Source organism: Nicotiana tabacum, chromosome 19 (assembly GCF_000715075.1).
Source record: "Nicotiana tabacum cultivar K326 chromosome 19, ASM71507v2, whole genome shotgun sequence".
Lineage (NCBI taxonomy): Eukaryota > Viridiplantae > Streptophyta > Magnoliopsida > Solanales > Solanaceae > Nicotiana > Nicotiana tabacum.
Window position 1 is genome coordinate 145,585,024 of NC_134098.1, and position 19,527 is coordinate 145,604,550.

The following is a 19,527-nucleotide window of genomic DNA, read 5'->3' on the forward strand; positions in this document are numbered from 1 at the left end:
CTTTAACTAGAGTTTTTTTAGTTCGAATCCTGAGTGAAAAGTCGTCTTCATTAGGGAATACTTTATTCCATGTGAGATTTTCTGACATAAATTTGGATTTAGTCAAATCTAATGTGTGGATATCAAATATTGGGTGAAAAAATATTAAAGAATTCAATGTGAGTAGTAATTAGTTTCTCTTCACCAACACTCCAACCACCCCCTACTTCCCATCTTCCTATCGCCTTCGCATATTCTTCATCCCCTCTATAGAATTAGAACCCACTACCTCAAAAAAAGAACAACAATTAAAAGAAAATAAAAATATGTTTTTAGAATTAGGGAACATGTAATTAACGAAACGAATACAGGAAAAAAAAAACGTGTTGTTATATTAGTGAAGACCTAGACGGATAATATCTCTTTCAAAGTACGTTGTACTCTTAACCTTAAATTAAATATTTTCATTTTCATGAAGTTAAAAGTTAATTTTTTGCTTAGTGAAATTTTCGTTTCCACTCCGTAGCAGGACACAACAAGTCTCACTTGGTTCTCAACTTCAAGTCAAGAAGGGATCTTTTAATTTGTCACTACTGAAACACCAAGCAGTATATGTTCTTTTCTCAAAAGTTAAGGGATATTTTCTAGACATTGAAACGGAAAGAGAGAGTAGAGAATAAAATATGAGAAATTACTAGTGCAGTTTAAGGAGGGAGTCTACTAGACAGAATTAGGACCAGATGACAGAGATATAAGTTTCCTTTTCAAAAAAGAATCTTGGGTGAAGTTTTGTGATGAATAAATAGCCAACTAATGAAGTTTCATAGTAAGATCCATAGCAACATATGATTCGTTTCCTTTCGTATTTTTGTGTAATTACTGTTTATTAATTCATTTGTTCCATTTTGAAAACAAAGATTTGGCCATGTGATGAACATGGTCGAGTAAATTTGCAATAATAAATATAGCACGCACGCGTCTCATTAATTTCTAGGGGATCTTCACAAAATATCCCGCTAATTTCTATATTTCTTCTCTTAATAATTACATTTTTCATGTTACAATTGTTGGCCTAGGTTATATATATATATATATATATATATATATATATATATATATATATATATATATATATATATATATCTTATATATCCGTCAACTATTTTTAATATAAATAGTTGGATGAATAACTACGCTAATTCGTATCTTTTTTTAGAGGTGTAAACAATATGGCCATGGTATATATGAGAAAGCGATAACACAACCGAGAATGACAAAGAAGAGCATAAATTCTTCTAGAAATCGTTAAGAGGGGGTGGTGACCGGTGATCACAAGGAGCCGAGTCCTATATATATGAGAGTATATCATGCTTGTTATTAAGTCGGACATAGAGTATAATAAAAATATCCCAAGAGATTTATGATTAATATAGTATTATTCATTGTCTGTGCTGCACTCTTTAATTACATTTATTTAGTAGATTAAAATCAGAACCCTTATTATCAATCTCTAGTCGCCAATCTTTCACTGCATACGAACGTTTGATAGAAAAGATTAGGAAAGAAGGAAAAGATATTATTAGAATAACATATAGTATCAGTAGTAGATTAAAATAAGGACTAGGAGAGAAGGAACAAATATTAATGTGAACAATGTAATGGAGAATATATTGTTCTCTGTGTGTACTGTAGTCTTTAAGTTTATTTAGTTGATTGAAACAAGAAGCCTTATTAAGCAATCATTTCGTATTCTTCTATCGCTGACTACGTTTTGGCCTGGTAGAAGTATAATTAGGAAAGTAGGAGAGATAATAGGTACTAGATGATACATGATACTACATATATATGTTTAGAATGAGTATTTAAATACATTATTTTCATTATTTTCATTTGCTTTCACTTTCTTCCTTTTCTAAGAAGAGGAAGCCTAATACCACTATTCCTAATATTATAAACTACTCTGCGAGGCAAAAATGCATCAGTTATCATGTGCTTGAGGGGCGGGAAGTGAAGGCTCATCTAGTAGACAACGAGCGATCTGGAAGTCGCTACTTCTATCATTATGAAAAGCAAAGCAGCACTTGAACTTGAAGAAGCGAGCCAATATTGAAGAAAGTCATTGCCCGCAAACAGTGGTGAAACTAGAAAATATTTCAAGGGTATTCAAACTTGAACAAGAAAAGTAAAAATTGTGGAGAGTGGAGCTCGAGAACCCGCGACCATGAGGCCCTCTTGACCACCCTTTGCCACTGAGCTATGATTCTTCATTGTTGTAAGGGTGTTCAATATGTATTACATGCATGTAAATCCAAAATTTTACCTATATACACAGTGTTAATTTTCCGATATTTTCCGACGAAGGGTGGTCAGTTGACCACTCTTGCTACACTGTAGCTTCGCCCCTGCTCGCAAACCGCTTGTATATGGTGGAAAAATTGCACACGTCTAAACCACAAGCTTTCTTTGAAGCCCCTATAATATGATATATTTGAAGTCATTGGAATTTGAATAATGTCAATCATATGTCAACGTCAGTATTTTAAAAGGCTTTCTCGAGCTCCGGGCCGGGGCGCTATCATAATGCCTTGAGGCTCGTGTGTAGGGCTTAATTCTACGAGGCCTGACTGTGCGCCTGAAACACGTCTAACACTCCACGCTCGAGGTTCGCCTAATAACTCTTCACGCAAATCATGCATTGAATTCCCTAATTAGCATTGTTGATCCTTAAAATTATTAAAAATGAATGATTAAAGTTCTATTTCATATGTAGAAATATGAAGATTATATAGTAATTCTCCAAATAATTAATAAGCCATACTAGTGCATATTTACTAATTAAAAACATCTGAAGATAAATATTATTTGAATATTTTTTTCTGAATAGATAGCCAAGATTTACATTTTACATACTATAAATCTTTATATCTTACTTCTATATCTCTCAAAATTATTAGATTTACTATTTTTCTATTTGAATTAGTAATTTTATATTAACTCTAAAGATTAATATTTTAAATTGCAGTACTAATAAAGTTTATTAATTATTAACTTTTGGAGAGGTAAACAATGTAGTTTGATAATATTCTTTAAGAGATTATATTTTTTTTAATTGTTTGAAAGATAAGACGATATAGCTGATCATTTTTATTTCATATTAAAATTTACACTATTGCATAATATATATTTATTAAAAAAATACTATATATTTAATTTTTTATGAGGATTTTTAATCCTTTTTATTTATTTTTTAAAATATAAATATATTTTATGTATTTTCATGGTTACTATACTATTTTATTAATTTATAAGATATTTATGTATCTCGAGACTTACGTCTCGCCCCATATTAAGTAAAACACCCCACTGTACGCCCATGCCTTTTACAACACTGGTGGGTGTATGACCCAAAAAATAGATTTTGTTTTATACAATTAAATTACTAGAAAATGGGGGTTAATCATAGTCAATATCAATATTCAAGGACAAATCTAGTATTTTATGATAAATATGTTAAAGTGTAACATTAAAGAAGATAACTTTAGATAATAAAAAAAGCAATAAAGACCTAAAAGTGCAAGTGATAGCAATAAATGATAATAAATGACTTCTAAATAATAAATAAAATAAAGACAACTTGACAAAGATGAGATTTTCGGATGTCTTACTGTCAATGATGGATAATGATGAGCAACCTGCTGTCCAATCCCCCTTCTGACATACATCTCTTCCTATTTATAAGAGCATATGTGCCACAAAACACTAGATAGTGCAACAGAAAGGAATATTCATTAGAATATTCTCTAGGAAATCTAAATCCTAAAACTGGCCGTCACTTCGTACCGAAGGCGGATGCTCTTCCTCGTCCTCGTCTTCTGTTAAGCCATTTCGACCTTCAACAGTGATTTATCCTTCACATTTGACCTCGGTCTTTTGGAATAAGGTTGATATGTCACATGCTTCAGAGGCTCTATTACCATCAACTGGGTCAAACACTCAAAATAAAGTTTTCGCCCATACAGTCAGTCCCTCCACTTGTTGAGGTCGTCCTCAGGGACATGCTTGATAAGTGGATAATAGCGATCGTGTTCGTCATCAGAGGTGGATGATGTGGCGCTATAAGAGCCACATATATATTTCAAACTCTTGTCGTCTTAATTTTCCTGGGTGACCTTTGGAGAGAACCTGACGAGGATGAGATGTGACGTCATTCATCGTGATGACATCTGTTCCCAATGCGTTGCGTCAGAACACGCGTAGCTCGTGGGTTGGCTCTGCCGTTTTGACTGCGGCTGCCATTATGACTAGTCACTTCGAATCCCAAGGTTCCTTCTTTATAAAAAGGGGGGATGATCACCCTTTTTGGAATCTTTCCTTCACTTTCATTGCTAGAATTATCTTCGTTCTGCATTTTCTTTTCTTGCCCACCATTCTCTAAAGCTTTTCTTCCAATAAACTCTCTTTCTTCCTAAACTCTATAAACCACTTAAGTATGTCTAACTTACCTTCTGGCAATCATGGTGGAAACTCCTCTAGTGTAAATGAGGAGGTTCTGGCCACCCCGCTGGTGGTTGCAGCCCCTGTCCGTGGGGAAGATGTCACCGCCGCCGTTGAAGCGGAGGTTCTTCCGTCGGTGAAAGAGATAATTTCCTGTAACCTTGAAGCAAAACTGGATTTGCAGCAACAACCGGAGGCGGTGACTGAGGTTTTTCGATCTTTTTTAACGTCCAAGCATTTGGCGAAGTTCAAGGCCAAGTACTACATTCCTGATCAAGAATAGCTCATACCCGCGCATCACCCTGGACGTTGAGTATACACTTCGTCTTTGCCCGCGGGTATGAGCTATTCTTGATCAGGAATATAGTACTGGCCAACATCAAGATCACTTGATCTCGTCCAAGTCACATCTCAAATTGGGGTTGTGAAGCGGTCAATTGCAATAATAATACCCAACTAGGAGTCGGGATCGAATCCACAGGTATGTATTTGGTCTAAGCACGTGAATTGTCTAAGTTGTACTTCCACAAACTTTGTTTTGATTTTACTTCTAAAATTATACTAAGGATTGCAATAAAAAAATATAAAACTAGAGAAGAATGTTTTTGTTGTTGTTTTTCAAATATGTAAAAGGTCTAGGGCTATGACTTCCACCTAGGTATTTGCCTAACGGGTTGTGGGCTTTAGAGAGAGTTTCGTTGGTCGGGGTATATTATAGCAATCGACACTCAAATATCCACTCAATACCTCTCGGTAAGAGAATGGTTTTACCCAATTTGACTTTCTCAAGTCCAAATAGGTGTTGAACTAAACAATTGACAAATTGCTCAAGTCGGGTTTTACTATCTCTAGGTTCAACACTTTAATTGGAACTATCAATCTCTTGATTTCATCCCAAACTCTTGTTAGTCAAGTTTTCCTAGACTAAGTCTCTCTTTATCAAGTAGAGACCAAGTCAAATAGGCTTGAACCAATGTTTGCAACTATTAATTCTACAATTATAGCAAGAACTAGGCTAAATAATACACACCCAACCATAAAAAAGCCCTAAATCAAACAACCATTAGGTTCCCACACTAGGGTTGGGTCACAACCCTACCTAGAAATTTAGCTACTCATAGTGGGTAATGAAGAAAATAAAGAAGAAAAACTCACATTGAGAGATAACTAGATGAAAATCCAATGTAAAATCAACAAGATAAGCTAAAGTTGCCTAAAAGAGTAAAGCAAAATGACTACAATCTTTATGGTAAAAACTTGACCTAATTTCCTGAAAGTAGTCTATTTATACAAGATGGAATTTTCGGATAAAATTGCCCTTTTCGGAGGTTCTACGGCCGCGCAATTCTGTGTGTGGTCCGCACTTTGCTTCAGCTCTTGACAGGAGTTGGATATGCGCCCGCACAATTCTGCATTGCAGCCGCGTCTCTTGAGTTCTACATTCCTGATCAAGATTTTGTCTAAATTCGCCGAACTGGCCAACGTCGAGATCACTTGATCTCGTCCAAGTCACATCTCAAATTGGGGTTGTGAAGCGGTCAATTGCAATAATAATACCCAACTAGGAGTCGGGATCAAATCCAAAGGTATGTATTTGGTCTAAGCACGTGAATTGTCTAAGTTGTACTTCCACAAATTTTGTTTTGATTTTACTTCTAAAATTATACTAAGGATTACAATTAAAAAATATGAAACTAGAGAAGAATGTTTTTGTTGTTGTTTTTCAAATATGTAAAAGGTCTAGGGCTATGACTTCCACCTAGGTATTTGCCTAACGGGTTGTGGGCTTTAGAGAGAGTTTCGTTGGTCGGGGTATATTATAGCAATCGACACTCAAATATCCACTCAATACCTCTCGGTAAGAGAATGGTTTTACCCAATTTGACTTTCTCAAGTCCAAATAGGTGTTGAACTAAACAATTGACAAATTGCTCAAGTCGGGTTATACTATCTCTAGGTTCAACACTTTAATTGGAACTATCAATCTCTTGATTTCATCCCAAACTCTTGTTAGCCAAGTTTTTCTAGACTAAGTCTCTCTTTATCAAGTAGAGACCAAGTCAACTAGGCTTGAACCAATGTTTGCAACCATTAATTCTACAATTATAGCAAGAACTAGGCTAAATAATACACACCCAACCATAAAAAAGCCCTAAATCAAACAACCATTAGGTTCCCACACTAGGGTTGGGTCACAACCCTACCTAGAAATTTAACTACTCATAGTGGGTAATGAAGAAAATAAAGAAGAAAAATTCATATTGAAAGATAAATAGATGAAAATCCAATGTAAAATCAACAAGATAAGCTAAAGTTGCCTAAAAGAGTAAAGAAAAATGACTACAACCTTTATGGTAAAAACTTGACCTAATTTCCTGAAAGTAGTCTATTTATACAAAGCTAGAATTTTCGGATAAAATTACCCTTTCGGAGGTTCTACGACCGCGTAATTCTGTGTGCGGTCCGCACTTTGCTTCAGCTCTTGACAGGAGTTGGATATGTGCCCGCACAATTCTGCATTGCAGCCGCGTCTCTTGAGTTCTACATTCCTGATCAAGATTTTGTCTAAATTCGCCGAACTGGCCAACGTCGAGATCACTTGATCTCGTCCAAGTCACATCTCAAATTGGGGTTGTGAAGTGGTCAATTGCAATAATAATACCTAACTAGGAGTAGGGATCGAATCCACATGTATGTATTTGGTCTAAGCACGTGAATTGTCTAAGTTGTACTTCCACAAATTTTGTTTTGATTTTACCTCTAAAATTATACTAAGGATTGTAATTAAAAAATATGAAACTAGAGAAGAATATTTTTGTTGTTGTTTTTCAAATATGTAAAAGGTCTAGGGCTGTGACTTCCACCTAGGTATTTGCCTAACGGGTTGTGGGCTTTAGAGAGAGTTTCGTTGGTCGGGGTATATTATAGCAATCGACACTCAAATACCCACTCAATACCTCTCGGTAAGAGAATGGTTTTACCCAATTTGACTTTCTCAAGTCCAAATAGGTGTTGAACTAAACAATTGACAAATTGCTCAAGTCGGGTTTTACTATCTCTAGGTTCAACACTTTAATTGGAACTATCAATCTCTTGAATTCATCCCAAACTCTTGTTAGCCAAGTTTTTCTAGACTAAGTCTCTCTTTATCAAGTAGAGACCAAGTCAACTTGGCTTGAACCAATGTTTGCAATCATTAATTCTACAATTATAGCAAGAACTAGGCTAAATAATACACACCCAACCATAAAAAATCCCTAAATCAAACAACTATTAGGTTCCCACACTAGGGTTGGGTCATAACCCTACTTAGAAATTTAGCTACTCATAGTGGGTAATGAAGAAAATAAAGAAGAAAAACTCATATTGAAAGATAAATTGATAAAATCCAATGTAAAATCAACAAGATAAGCTAAAGTTGCCTAAAAGAGTAAAGAAAAATGACTACAACCTTTATGGTAAAAACTTGACCTAATTTCCTGAAAGTAGTCTATTTATACAAAGCTGGAATTTTCGGATAAAATTGCCCTTTCGGAGGTTCTACGGCCGCGCAATTTTGTGTGCGGTTCGCACTTAGCTTCAGCTCTTGACAGGAGTTGTATATGCACCCGCACAATTCTGCATTGCAGCCGCGTCTCTTGAGTTCTACATTCCTGATCAAGATTTTGTCTAAATTCGCCGAACTGGCCAACGTCGAGATCACTTGATCTCGTCCAAGTCACATCTCAAATTGGGGTTGTGAAGCGGTCAATTGCAATAATAATACCCAACTAGGAGTCGGGATCGAATCCACAGGTATGTATTTGGTCTAAGCACGTGAATTGTCTAAGTTGTACTTTCACAAACTTTGTTTTGATTTTACTTCTAAAATTATACTAAGGATTGCAATTAAAAAATATGAAACTAGAGAAGAATGTTTTTGTTGTTGTTTTTCAAATATGTAAAAGGTCTAGGGCTATGACTTCCACCTAGGTATTTGCCTAACGGGTTGTGGGCTTTAGAGAGAGTTTCGTTGGTCGGGGTATATTATAGCAATCGACACTCAAATACCCACTCAATACCTCTCGGTAAGAGAATGGTTTTAACCAATTTGACTTTCTCAAGTCCAAATAGGTGTTGAACTAAACAATTGACAAATTGCTCAAGTCGGGTTTTACTATCTCTAGGTTCAACACTTTAATTGGAACTATCAGTCTCTTGATTTCATCCCAACCTCTTGTTAGCCAAGTTTTTCTAGACTAAGTCTCTCTTTATCAAGTAGAGACCAAGTCAACTAGGCTTGAACCAATATTTGCAACTATTAATTCTACAATTATAGCAAGAACTAGGCTAAATAATACACACCCAACCATAAAAAAGCCCTAAATCAAACAACCATTAGGTTCCCACACTAGGGTTGGGTCACAACCCTACCTAGAAATTTAGCTACTCATAGTGTGTAAAGAAGAAAATAAAGAAGAAAAACTCATATTGAAAGATAAATAGATGAAAATCCAATGTAAAATCAACAAGATAAGCTAAAGTTGCCTAAAAGAGTAAAGAAAAATGACTACAACCTTTATGGTAAAAACTTGACCTAATTTCCTGAAAGTAGTCTATTTATACAAAGCTAGAATTTTCGGATAAAATTACCCTTTCGGAGGTTCTACGACCGCGTAATTCTGTGTGCGGTCCGCACTTTGCTTCAGCTCTTGACAGGAGTTGGATATGTGCCCGCACAATTCTGCATTGCAGCCGCGTCTCTTGAGTTCTACATTCCTGATCAAGATTTTGTCTAAATTCGCCGAACTGGCCAACGTCGAGATCACTTGATCTCGTCTAAGTCACATCTCAAATTGGGGTTGTGAAGCGGTCAATTACAATAATAATACCCAACTAGGAGTCGGGATCGAATCTACAGGTATGTATTTGGTCTAAGGACGTGAATTGTCTAAGTTGTACTTCCACAAACTTTGTTTTGATTTTACTTCTAAAATTATACTAAGGATTGCAATTAAAAAATATGAAACTAGAGAAGAATGTTTTTGTTGTTGTTTTTCAAATATATAAAAGGTCTAGGGCTATGACTTCCACCTAGGTATTTGCCTAACGGGTTGTGGGCTTTAGAGAGAGTTTTGTTGGTCGGGGTATATTATAACAATCGACACTCAAATACCCACTCAATACCTCTCGGTAAGAGAATAGTTTTACCCAATTTGACTTTCTCAAGTCCAAATAGGTGTTGAACTAAACAATTGACAAATTGCTCAAGTCGGGTTTTACTATCTCTAGGTTCAACACTTTAATTGGAACTATCAATCTCTTGATTTCATCCCAAACTCTTGTTAGCCAAGTTTTCCTAGACTAAGTCTCCCTTTATCAAGTAGAGACCAAGTCAACTAGGCTTGAGCCAATGTTTGCAACCATTAATTCTACAATTATAGCAAGAACTAGGCTAAATAATACACACCCAACCATAAAAAAGTCCTAAATCAAACAACCATTAGGTTCCCACACTAGGGTTGGGTCATAACCCTACTTAGAAATTTAGCTACTCATAGTGGGTAATGAAGAAAATAAAGAAGAAAAACTCATATTGAAAGATAAATAGATGAAAATCCAATGTAAAATCAATAAGATAAGCTAAAGTTGCCTAAAAGAGTAAAGAAAAATGACTACAACCTTTATGGTAAAAACTTGACCTAATTTCTTGAAAGTAGTCTATTTATACAAAGCTGGAATTTTCGGATAAAATTGCCCTTCCGGAGGTTCTACGGCCGCGCAATTCTGTGTGCGGTCCGCACTTTGCTTCAGCTCTTGACAGGAGTTGGATATGCACCCGCACAATTCTGCATTGCAGCCGCGTCTCTTGAGTTCTACAGACCGCACAATTCTGGGTGCGGAGGCACATTTGATTTTTGCGGCCACACAATTATAGTACGGTCTGCAGTTCTTGCTGGGCTTGGAGTTGGAACTCTCTAAACCTTGACTTTTGTGGGCGTACAATTATTGTACGGTCCGCACCTTACATTGCAACTCTGTTAATTCTTCTTCATGTTCAGCTGCCGCACACAGAATTCTGCGGTCCGCATTTTAGCTTTTTGTGCTTGATTTTTGTCCTTGTTCAAAAGCACTCCTCTTGAGTTTGATTTCATCGTAATGGATCATTTTCCAATACTTCTGTAGGTAAGCATATTTCATCAGTTTTCGGGAATACCTTTAAACCTTTTTCAACTAAAACAAAAGACAAAAGGCGCAAATAAGTAGTCAAAATCCCCACTTATCAACTCCCCCAAACTTAAGCTTTTGCTTGTCCTCAAGAAAATAAGGCAATTCTCGCCTCCACAAGAAAAGATCTATTCCAGCTAATCTAAGATGAAGCAAACACACATCAATTGGGAGCAACAATTACCCACAATACTTATGAATTATCAACATGGCAATGATTTGAAGTTTTAAGTACAAATAGTTCTAATGTGACACTTGAGCATCAAAAATTGACTTACTCATCAAGGAAGTTCGCTCTTTCATGTAGGTCACCGTGGATCCCAAACTCCTCCTTCTCTACTCTCTGTTATCTTATCTTATTTAAGAATGAAGCACTCAATTCAAGGATTTGTGAAAAGTTCGCTCATCTCTCTCAAAAGAATATCACAAGTACGGCTCTAAGTACCATATGCTTGCCCCTCATGTAAATCACCACTAATGTAAGCTCACTCAACTTGAAATCACGTAGGGCTTTTTCGGCATGTAATGAAGGCTTTTGGACTAAGGTAGGAAATATTAGAGTAGAACGGGTTCATCTTTCCTTAAGCACTCTATTTTCTCTTTTTGGCTCATGCTTTGTAGAATCTTTGAGACATTTATTTTTCCTTAGGGAACTAGAGAAACTTGACATCACTCTTTCTTGGTCATGATATTCATTTTTTTCCTTCTTTGTTTCCTTCATGCTTTGCACTTTCGCTTTTCTTTGAATCTCTTCGACTCTTTAACTTATTCACTTTATTTTTGTATCTTTCTTTCTTTTTTCTTTGCCTTTCCTTTTCTTCATTTCTTTTCTCTTTTTGTACCTTGATACCACTTTCAAATTTCTCGTCTCTCCCCCAAACTTATGTTTTAGCCAATTGTTTCTCAAGAGTGTTAAAAAAAGCTCGGGTGCCAAGAGAGGATGACTACAAAATGGGTAAATGCTTGTAACATGGTTATCAAATGAGAAAGGTTTTAGGCTCAAAAGGGTTGGCTAGGTATAACAACATTGGTGGGTCATGAAAAATTTCAAAACGGGTCAAGGAGAGCCTACAATCACTTCTTAAGCCAAGCAAAACTTAGAATTTCACTTAGAAACACATTCAGGGCAAGTTCTAGACCATTCGCACGGGTACTTGGACTTACAACAAAACATCTCACCTCTCACACATCTGGATTGTTCAAGAGGATAGAGTCGAGGTCCCACAACAACCATATTCGAGATTGAAAATCACTAATGGTTCAACTAAACCACTCGATGATTGCTCAAGTCAACACAAGAGTCAAAAGGTCACTAACTAGAGCTATTACTTTCCAAGAACTTATTTTTAATCATAAGCATGTCTTTAAGTGTGTTGGTACCAAGTGAATCATGCTTGACTCTTCTAGTTCGACTCAATTAGGTCCTCTTATTTATTATTACTATTGTTCTTACCTAAACATCAAATACAGACTCAATCCCTTAAGAAGGTTGTCACGCCACCCATCATTGGGAAGAGTCACCCGGTTCACACAAAAATCACCTTTGGAAAGAACTGTGGCATTAAGAAAACCAAAGGCTTATTGATCACTTAAACATGAAAAGAAACTACTAAATTAAAATGAAGCTATTTAAGTAAATAAGAAGCTATTAAACTAAACATTGACTATTGAGAAAATAAAATAAAGAAGCTATGAAGTAAACTGCTGAAAGCATAAATGAATATACAAACTGAGAAAGGGAAAGAGAATATATACATCAATAGAGAGAAGAATATGTACATAATGAAAGTAAAAATAAAAAGAGAATGTTATCATTTATTACAGGTCAATGTCAAATGCCATATCAATTCAAAATAGACCACCCCCCTGAATACGAATAAGCATTGTCCTCAATGCTTAACAAAAATCAAAATAAGGAGGGGAAAGAGTAGAGAGGACTCCCTATATGGTCTTAGTGTCCATAGCAGTATCACCTCCCTCAGGCTCCTCCAATTGGATCTCATCATCCTCTGCTCGGAGATTAGCTGGGTTGGTGAACATATGTAGCACTGCCTCAACCGTATGGACAACGAGGTCTGGCTCCTCAGACTGGCTAGCTGGTTCCACTGGTACTGATGGTGCTGCTGGGTCTGCTGGTACTGATGGATCTATCTCCATCAGTAAGTCAAATGGAAGATCTCCAGCGGCTGCTATCTTGGTCACCTCTCGTCTCAGTTTGTCAACTGATTTTCTCGAGGCCTGGGATTTTCTCATCTTCTTCACCTGTTTACCTAGCTCCTCAATTGCTCCTCATGTGCCACCAAGGTATCAGTGATGGTCTTCTGATTATCCAATATCTTCTTCAATGTTTCCTCCACCGACGGAGGAACCTGTGGTGCTGGGGCAGAAGACTGTGTTGCAACAACACTGGATAGGTCGGACAACTTTGCAGTAGCTGTCTGCATCCAGTTGTTGAGACTCGTCAGTGTCTGGGAGACTCGCAGCGCAGTGAGTGGATAACTGGAGGAGGAAGTCACTGATACTGATGCTGATGGCCCTAAAGATGAAGGTGGTGGCATGGTAGCTGTATCGGTAGAAGGCCCGATTGCTGTGGAAGCATGGCAGCTGATTCTGCAACTACTACCGATGGCTCATCAGACTGGCCTACGGTAGTAGTCGACTTACCCTTTTTCTTCGTGTTCCTTGGGTCCTTTAGAGAGTATTAGGAGAAGGGCTGCTTAGCCATAACCTTCGTATAAAAGCTCTTGGGATCCACCCCCGCATCCATGAGATACTCCGTGATAATGTTGGTATACAGATAAGAGCTTTCACCCTGCCTGACAACTAGAGACATGTTGGCCGACATGATGGCACCCACATTGATTGGGTACTCGGCCATGATGGAAGCAACTAGGACTACCCTAGGGATTGGGAGATTATTTTCATTCCGGCTTGGGTCTATGCGACTGCATGCAAATGTTTGCCACCCTTTTGCTTTAATGTTGAGGGTGTTCCACAGAATAGGAACCCCTGTTGTGATCCATGGTTGTGGTGGTCCTGGAGCTTCTAGTATCTCAGCTAGCCAAGGGCGAGCTGCATCACCCAGTGTGAACTTCTCTAAATACTATACCAGCTCCATATCCTCAAGCCCCAAATAAGTGTTCAAGGTGCTCTGATCAAATCATACTTTCAAGTTTCGCACCTTAGTCACCTTAGTCCCCTCCTTGATGTGCGCCACATTAGCGTAGAACTCCCGGACTAAGTGCTCCTTGGCATCCAATACTTTTTTCGTGAACCACTTCCACCCTTTTCTTTCCCGAAATTGTCTTAACACATTAAGGTTGTATCTATCCAAGTCCTTCAACAGGAATTGACGCTCAAGTGTGAGCGATCTCTGAGGCCACCACTCTCGGAACCTGTTGAATGCAGTCAGGCTCACAAACCTATCTTCCTAAACTTCCTTCTTCTTTAACCTCTCCAGGCCTGCAACTCTAGTATCACCCCCCGACCGTCATCTGGAATATCATCATCATCATCATCAGCTGTGACTGGTACGGCGGGGGCATGAGTATATGTGGGCTCCGAAGCCTGGCTATTCCCTTCCGAATCCTTATAAGTACTCTCAGAAGAGGTAGACTCATCTCTAAGTCGGTATCTTTCCTGGGGTAGTTGTGGCTGTGATTGCACAACAGGCTGCCTTTGCACTGAGTCACCCTCTGATGCTTCCCTAGACGTGGCATATGAACTTGATTCAGAGTGCTCCGATTGTCTACTTCGGCCTATTATTGCCTTCTTACTGATCGATTTTTGCATGGAGAGTGGTAGGGTACCCCTGCCTCGGCCTCGGGAGGGTTCACCCCTTCCCTTGGATGTATCACCACGTCCCCGTGAACTAACCATTGTCTGCATTACATAGCAATAAGAATCAATTATAGTTAAGTTCAGGTAAGCATATAAAAACAATTAACCTAAATAGTTATATATAATATATGTATAATTTATATATAATATGTATATAACTATGTATAATTTATTTATACTAGTTAAAAAATTAAATAATGAATTCTATCCGGCTATTTATATATAGATTCCAAAAAGGAATTCTTTGCAAGTTGAAGGAGAAATATGTATTATATCGTCTTTAGTAAAACACACATGTATACTAATTGCATTTTTTAGGGAACATGTGCTTGTGCTCCTGGGTGGGTGGTGGGTGGGGTGGTGGGGGTGATTTTGTACGTAAGGCCATTAATTGGACGGTTAATAGATGTAATAGAGTTCTCTATATAATGCAGTGGAAGCAAAGGCTTTTAAGAGAAGACAGAGGAAGAACAAAACTACAAGGACTTTATTTTGCGAAGAAGAAGCTGTACAAAAGCATGGCTTCTAAACCTGGCATTCTCACTGAATGGCCATGGACATTTCTTGGAAACTTCAAGGTACTCTTTAATTTCTTGAATTCTCCAACAAATTTTTCCCCGTTATTCTTTTCATATCTTTAAATTAAGTATATTCAGACATAGACGGACGCAGAAAATTAACTAAATAAGTACAAATAATAGAATCCGAACCCAATAAATCAAACTCATAGAATTTCAAACTTGAATCCATAAATTTCAAATCCTTGATTTTTGTTAAAGTAACTTAACAACTTGCTTCTCTTCTTTCTTCTTCTGTTGTTGGACTTGGAAATAACTTATTCATTTAATGCATCAGATGTCTCCGACGTTGCACTGAGTTCTTTCAGTCCAACATTACGAGAAGATTATATTGTGTTTAATTGTTTGTGTTTTGCCTTTTCATTTCCGTATCATTTCTTTGAAAGAATATTCATGTTCGGGAGCTAGTTAGGGAGATGAACGGTTGGCCAAAAGAGAAAAAAAGAATTCTTTTGAGCCTTTTTATCTTTAATAAAGATTTACTAAATGTGACAAAGTTCCAGGAAAACATTGTAATATTTTCTTATTAAGATAAGTACGTAGCTAGTGTTTTATAAAGTTAATTCTACAAAATAATTACGGTCTGTTTTGGTATTAGTACTGGCAACTCATTACCTTTTTGTTTTGATTTTGTTTTAATCATTAATTTATTATAGTAAGGATTCTGCTAACTTTTTAACAATATTGATTTATATGGGATGAAGTACTTGGTTTTGGCACCATTTGTGGGTCACAGCATATACACATACTTTATGAGCAAGGATGAAAGCCAGAGGGACATTGGATACCTAATCATACTCCCACTTCTACTTTCGAGAGTGATTCACAATCAGATATGGATATCTCTATCTCGTTACAGGACTGCCAAGGGTAATAATCGAATTGTTGATAAAAGCATCGAATTTGATCAAATTGACAGAGAAAGCAACTGGTATGAGTACTTCCTAGCCTTACGCCTTCATTCATCTACTCCATAATACATAGTAGTAGTAAGTGACTTCAAACTAAAAGGAAAAAAATGACCTCACTTCTTAAGGTCAGATGTTGATTTTATTGTAATTATTTTAACTTTTAACTTTGCTCCACTAACACTAAGATATTATTATACCACTAAAAGATGTGACGGAGTGATAAGTACTTCTCAAGTAAAGATCTTGATATAACCCAACCCGCATGTATCCAACCCAATCCGCCCATTTGACATCCCTGCTCATAATATAAGCTTTAATTACTTATAGAATTAGTTTTGGACTCGGTAGGCGCATACCTAAACCTTGTACTCCATTTTATTATGTTCTTGGACTCTTAACTAAAAGGGTCGATCCAATAAAAGGCAAGCAAATGCAAATTTAATTGTACATGGCAGGCATGACTGATTTAAGGTTGAATATATGATTTGTAGGGATGATCAGATCATATTTAATGGACTGATATACTATATTGGATACCTGTTGCTGGAACAAGCTCATCATTTGCCTTTGTGGAGAACTGACGGCATCATTATTATTGCGTTGCTTCATATTGGTCCTGTCGAGTTTCTCTATTATTGGCTTCACAGAGCTCTGCACCACCATTTTCTCTACTCTCGTTATCATTCGCATCACCATTCCTCCATTGTTACTGAGCCCATCACTTGTACGTCGTCCTCTCAAAACCGTTTTACCATCATCTTTTTTTATATATTTTGTGAGGTCTTATAAAAGGATATTTTTTTGTATTTTGGCAGCTGTAATTCACCCGTTTGCCGAGCACATATCATATTTCTTGCTCTTTTCCATACCATTGCTCACCGCTACACTCACTGGAACTGCTTCTATAACTGCATTTGGTGCGTACATCACCTACATTGATTTCATGAACAACATGGGGCATTGCAACTTTGAGCTCATTCCTAAGTGGATATTCTCTATATTTCCCGCTCTCAAGTACTTGGTGTATACGCCCTCGTGAGTCTTCTTGCCCTATATTTCAATGAAGTTTTGTATTTGTGAAGATTTTATTTGTTCGTTTGCCACTAAGATCATTTGTGTTGATGGCACAGGTACCACTCACTACATCACACTCAATTCAGGACAAATTATTCACTTTTCATGCCAATGTATGACTATATTTATGATACACTAGACAAGTCATCAGATACATTGTATGAAAAGTCACTTGAGAGAGAAGCTGAATTGCCTGATGTGGTGCACCTTACACATCTAACAACCCCAGAATCCATTTACCATCTCCGTCTAGGGTTAGCATCCTTGGCTTCGAAGCCTCAGTCCTCTAAGTGGTATTTCTGGTTAATGTGGCCCGTCACACTATGGTCTATAATGATTACTTGGATTTATGGTCACACGTTTATTGTCGAGAGAAATTTGTTCAAGAATCTCAAATTACAAACTTGGGCTATCCCAAAGTATCGCATACAAGTAAGTAAAGCAATATTATTCAATCATGGAAGCAGATCAGAAAGACATAAAAGTTTGGATCCAGCTACATTTCATAATTTGGATCCAGCAATTATTTATCCTGATTCTTGATTTTGTTGCAGTACTTTATGAAATGGCAAAGAGAGACTATTAACAATTTGATCGAGGAAGCAATCATGGAAGCAGATCAGAAAGACATAAAAGTTTTGAGCCTTGGACTCTTAAATCAGGTAGGTCAAAATATATTAGAGACTTACATGATTCATATTCAACGTGTGATTTTCTTGCTTACATCTAGCAAAACGTCTGTTAGCTATTACAAACATTGACTATTAGGGCAAAAAAGAATTCTCCTCTCACCCTATATCCAATGTTTGTTGGCTGGACCAAAGGGGGTCTCAGTTGTACTAATTAATGCTTCTGAACAAATGTAACATTCTAGGAAGAGCAACTGAATAGTAATGGTGAGCTTTACATAAAAAGGAATCCTCAGCTGAAAGTGAAGGTGATAGATGGAAGTAGCCTGGCTGTTGCTGTGGTCATAAACTCCATTCCTAAGGGAACTTCCCAAGTTGTCCTTCGAGGCCGTTTGTCCAAAGTTGCTTACTCCATTGCCTTAGCCTTGTGCCAAGGAGGAATTCAGGTATATTTGATCACTATTAATCTCCTCCACAATAGTCGTTTTCCTTTCTTTTACTTGTTGTAATTTTTTATTTGTAGGTTGTCACGTTAGACCAAGAAGAGTACAGGAGACTTAAAACAAAGCTAACCCCCGAGGCTGCAACTAACTTGGTCCTGTCGAAATCTTATAATATTTCAAAGGTATGTAAAAACCAAAATACATGGAAAAGTATACAGTCCCGAATCTTGATAATTCATAACAATCAAAAGAGGTTCATGATTATGCTGCAGACATGGCTAGTAGGGGATGGATTGAGTGAAGATGAACAATTAAAAGCACCAAAAGGAACATTATTCATTCCTTATTCACAATTCCCACCAAGTAAAGCTCGAAAGGATTGCTTCTACTTCAGCACACCAGCTATGATTACTCCAAAACATCTTGAAAATGTAGACTCTTGTGAGGTTAGAGACGGTTATCTAATATCCTTAATTTCTCTTTAATTTTGTTGATCTTCTTATTATAGTAATTCACAATATATATCCAGAATTGGTTGCCACGAAGAGTGATGAGTGCGTGGAGAATAGCTGGGATTTTGCACGCGTTGGAAGGTTGGAAAGAGCACGAGTGTGGTAACATGATGTTTGATATTGACAAAGTATGGAAAGCTAGTCTTGATCATGGTTTTTGCCCATTAACCATGGCTTCTGTTACTGAATCCAAGAACTAGAGATACAGATTGTTTTTATATATATATATATATGATCATATCTTGGATCCGTGGTCAAGTATATCAGCCATTTGCATTAGGTGATCTTTCCAGAACTCTGTATGCATTATATAAGATGTAATATGAACAAATTTTGGAGCATGAATGGTGACTTCTATTGATTAACAATCTTTTTGTTAATCTCCCTTTTCTTTTCCATTAACTTTATTTTCCTTCATTCTTCATTGGATTTCCAGGTTTCCTTCGTGAATTGAGAACTCTCAATTAATTACACAAAGAGTATCCATTGTTATTGGTTGTAACCTTCACCTAGCGATAGTCTCATCCACAGTTGAGAGGTATGCCCAACCTACATCAAACAAAAAAAGAGCAAGAGTTAGCCTGTGAACAAATCATAAAAGTCATTTATAAGTCTTACTGGTCGCAACAATTATAAGCTAATAAAAATGAAAGCTAAAATTAATGCTCAAAGAAAAAGAACAGGGTATGGTTTTCAAGGGATGAGTAAAAAAGGTTGGCATGCCAATGTCAATTCCCAATTGCCTGAACCTAAAAAATCTACAATAATAAATGCAAGTATCCATTGTTAACTTTGGCATTCACTTAATGGATGGCAAGCCAAATTAAACTTATCGCAAATGTCAAGAGACATTCAGAGCA

At 37.0% G+C, this 19,527-nt stretch overlaps 1 protein-coding gene across 1 annotated transcript; it reads left to right on the plus strand.

The window, feature by feature from the left end:
• Positions 1-14,933: 14,933 nt before the first annotated feature.
• On the plus strand, positions 14,934-19,047 carry LOC107778616 (very-long-chain aldehyde decarbonylase CER1). The gene is made up of 10 exons (XM_016598899.2): positions 14,934-15,098; positions 15,803-16,029; positions 16,501-16,733; positions 16,825-17,044; positions 17,140-17,515; positions 17,638-17,745; positions 17,958-18,158; positions 18,236-18,337; positions 18,428-18,601; positions 18,685-19,047. The coding sequence occupies exons 1-10, from the start codon at positions 14,949-14,951 to the stop codon at positions 18,865-18,867; spliced, it is 1,974 nt and encodes a 657-aa protein (XP_016454385.2). The 5' UTR covers positions 14,934-14,948; the 3' UTR covers positions 18,868-19,047.
• Positions 19,048-19,527: the final 480 nt, after the last annotated feature.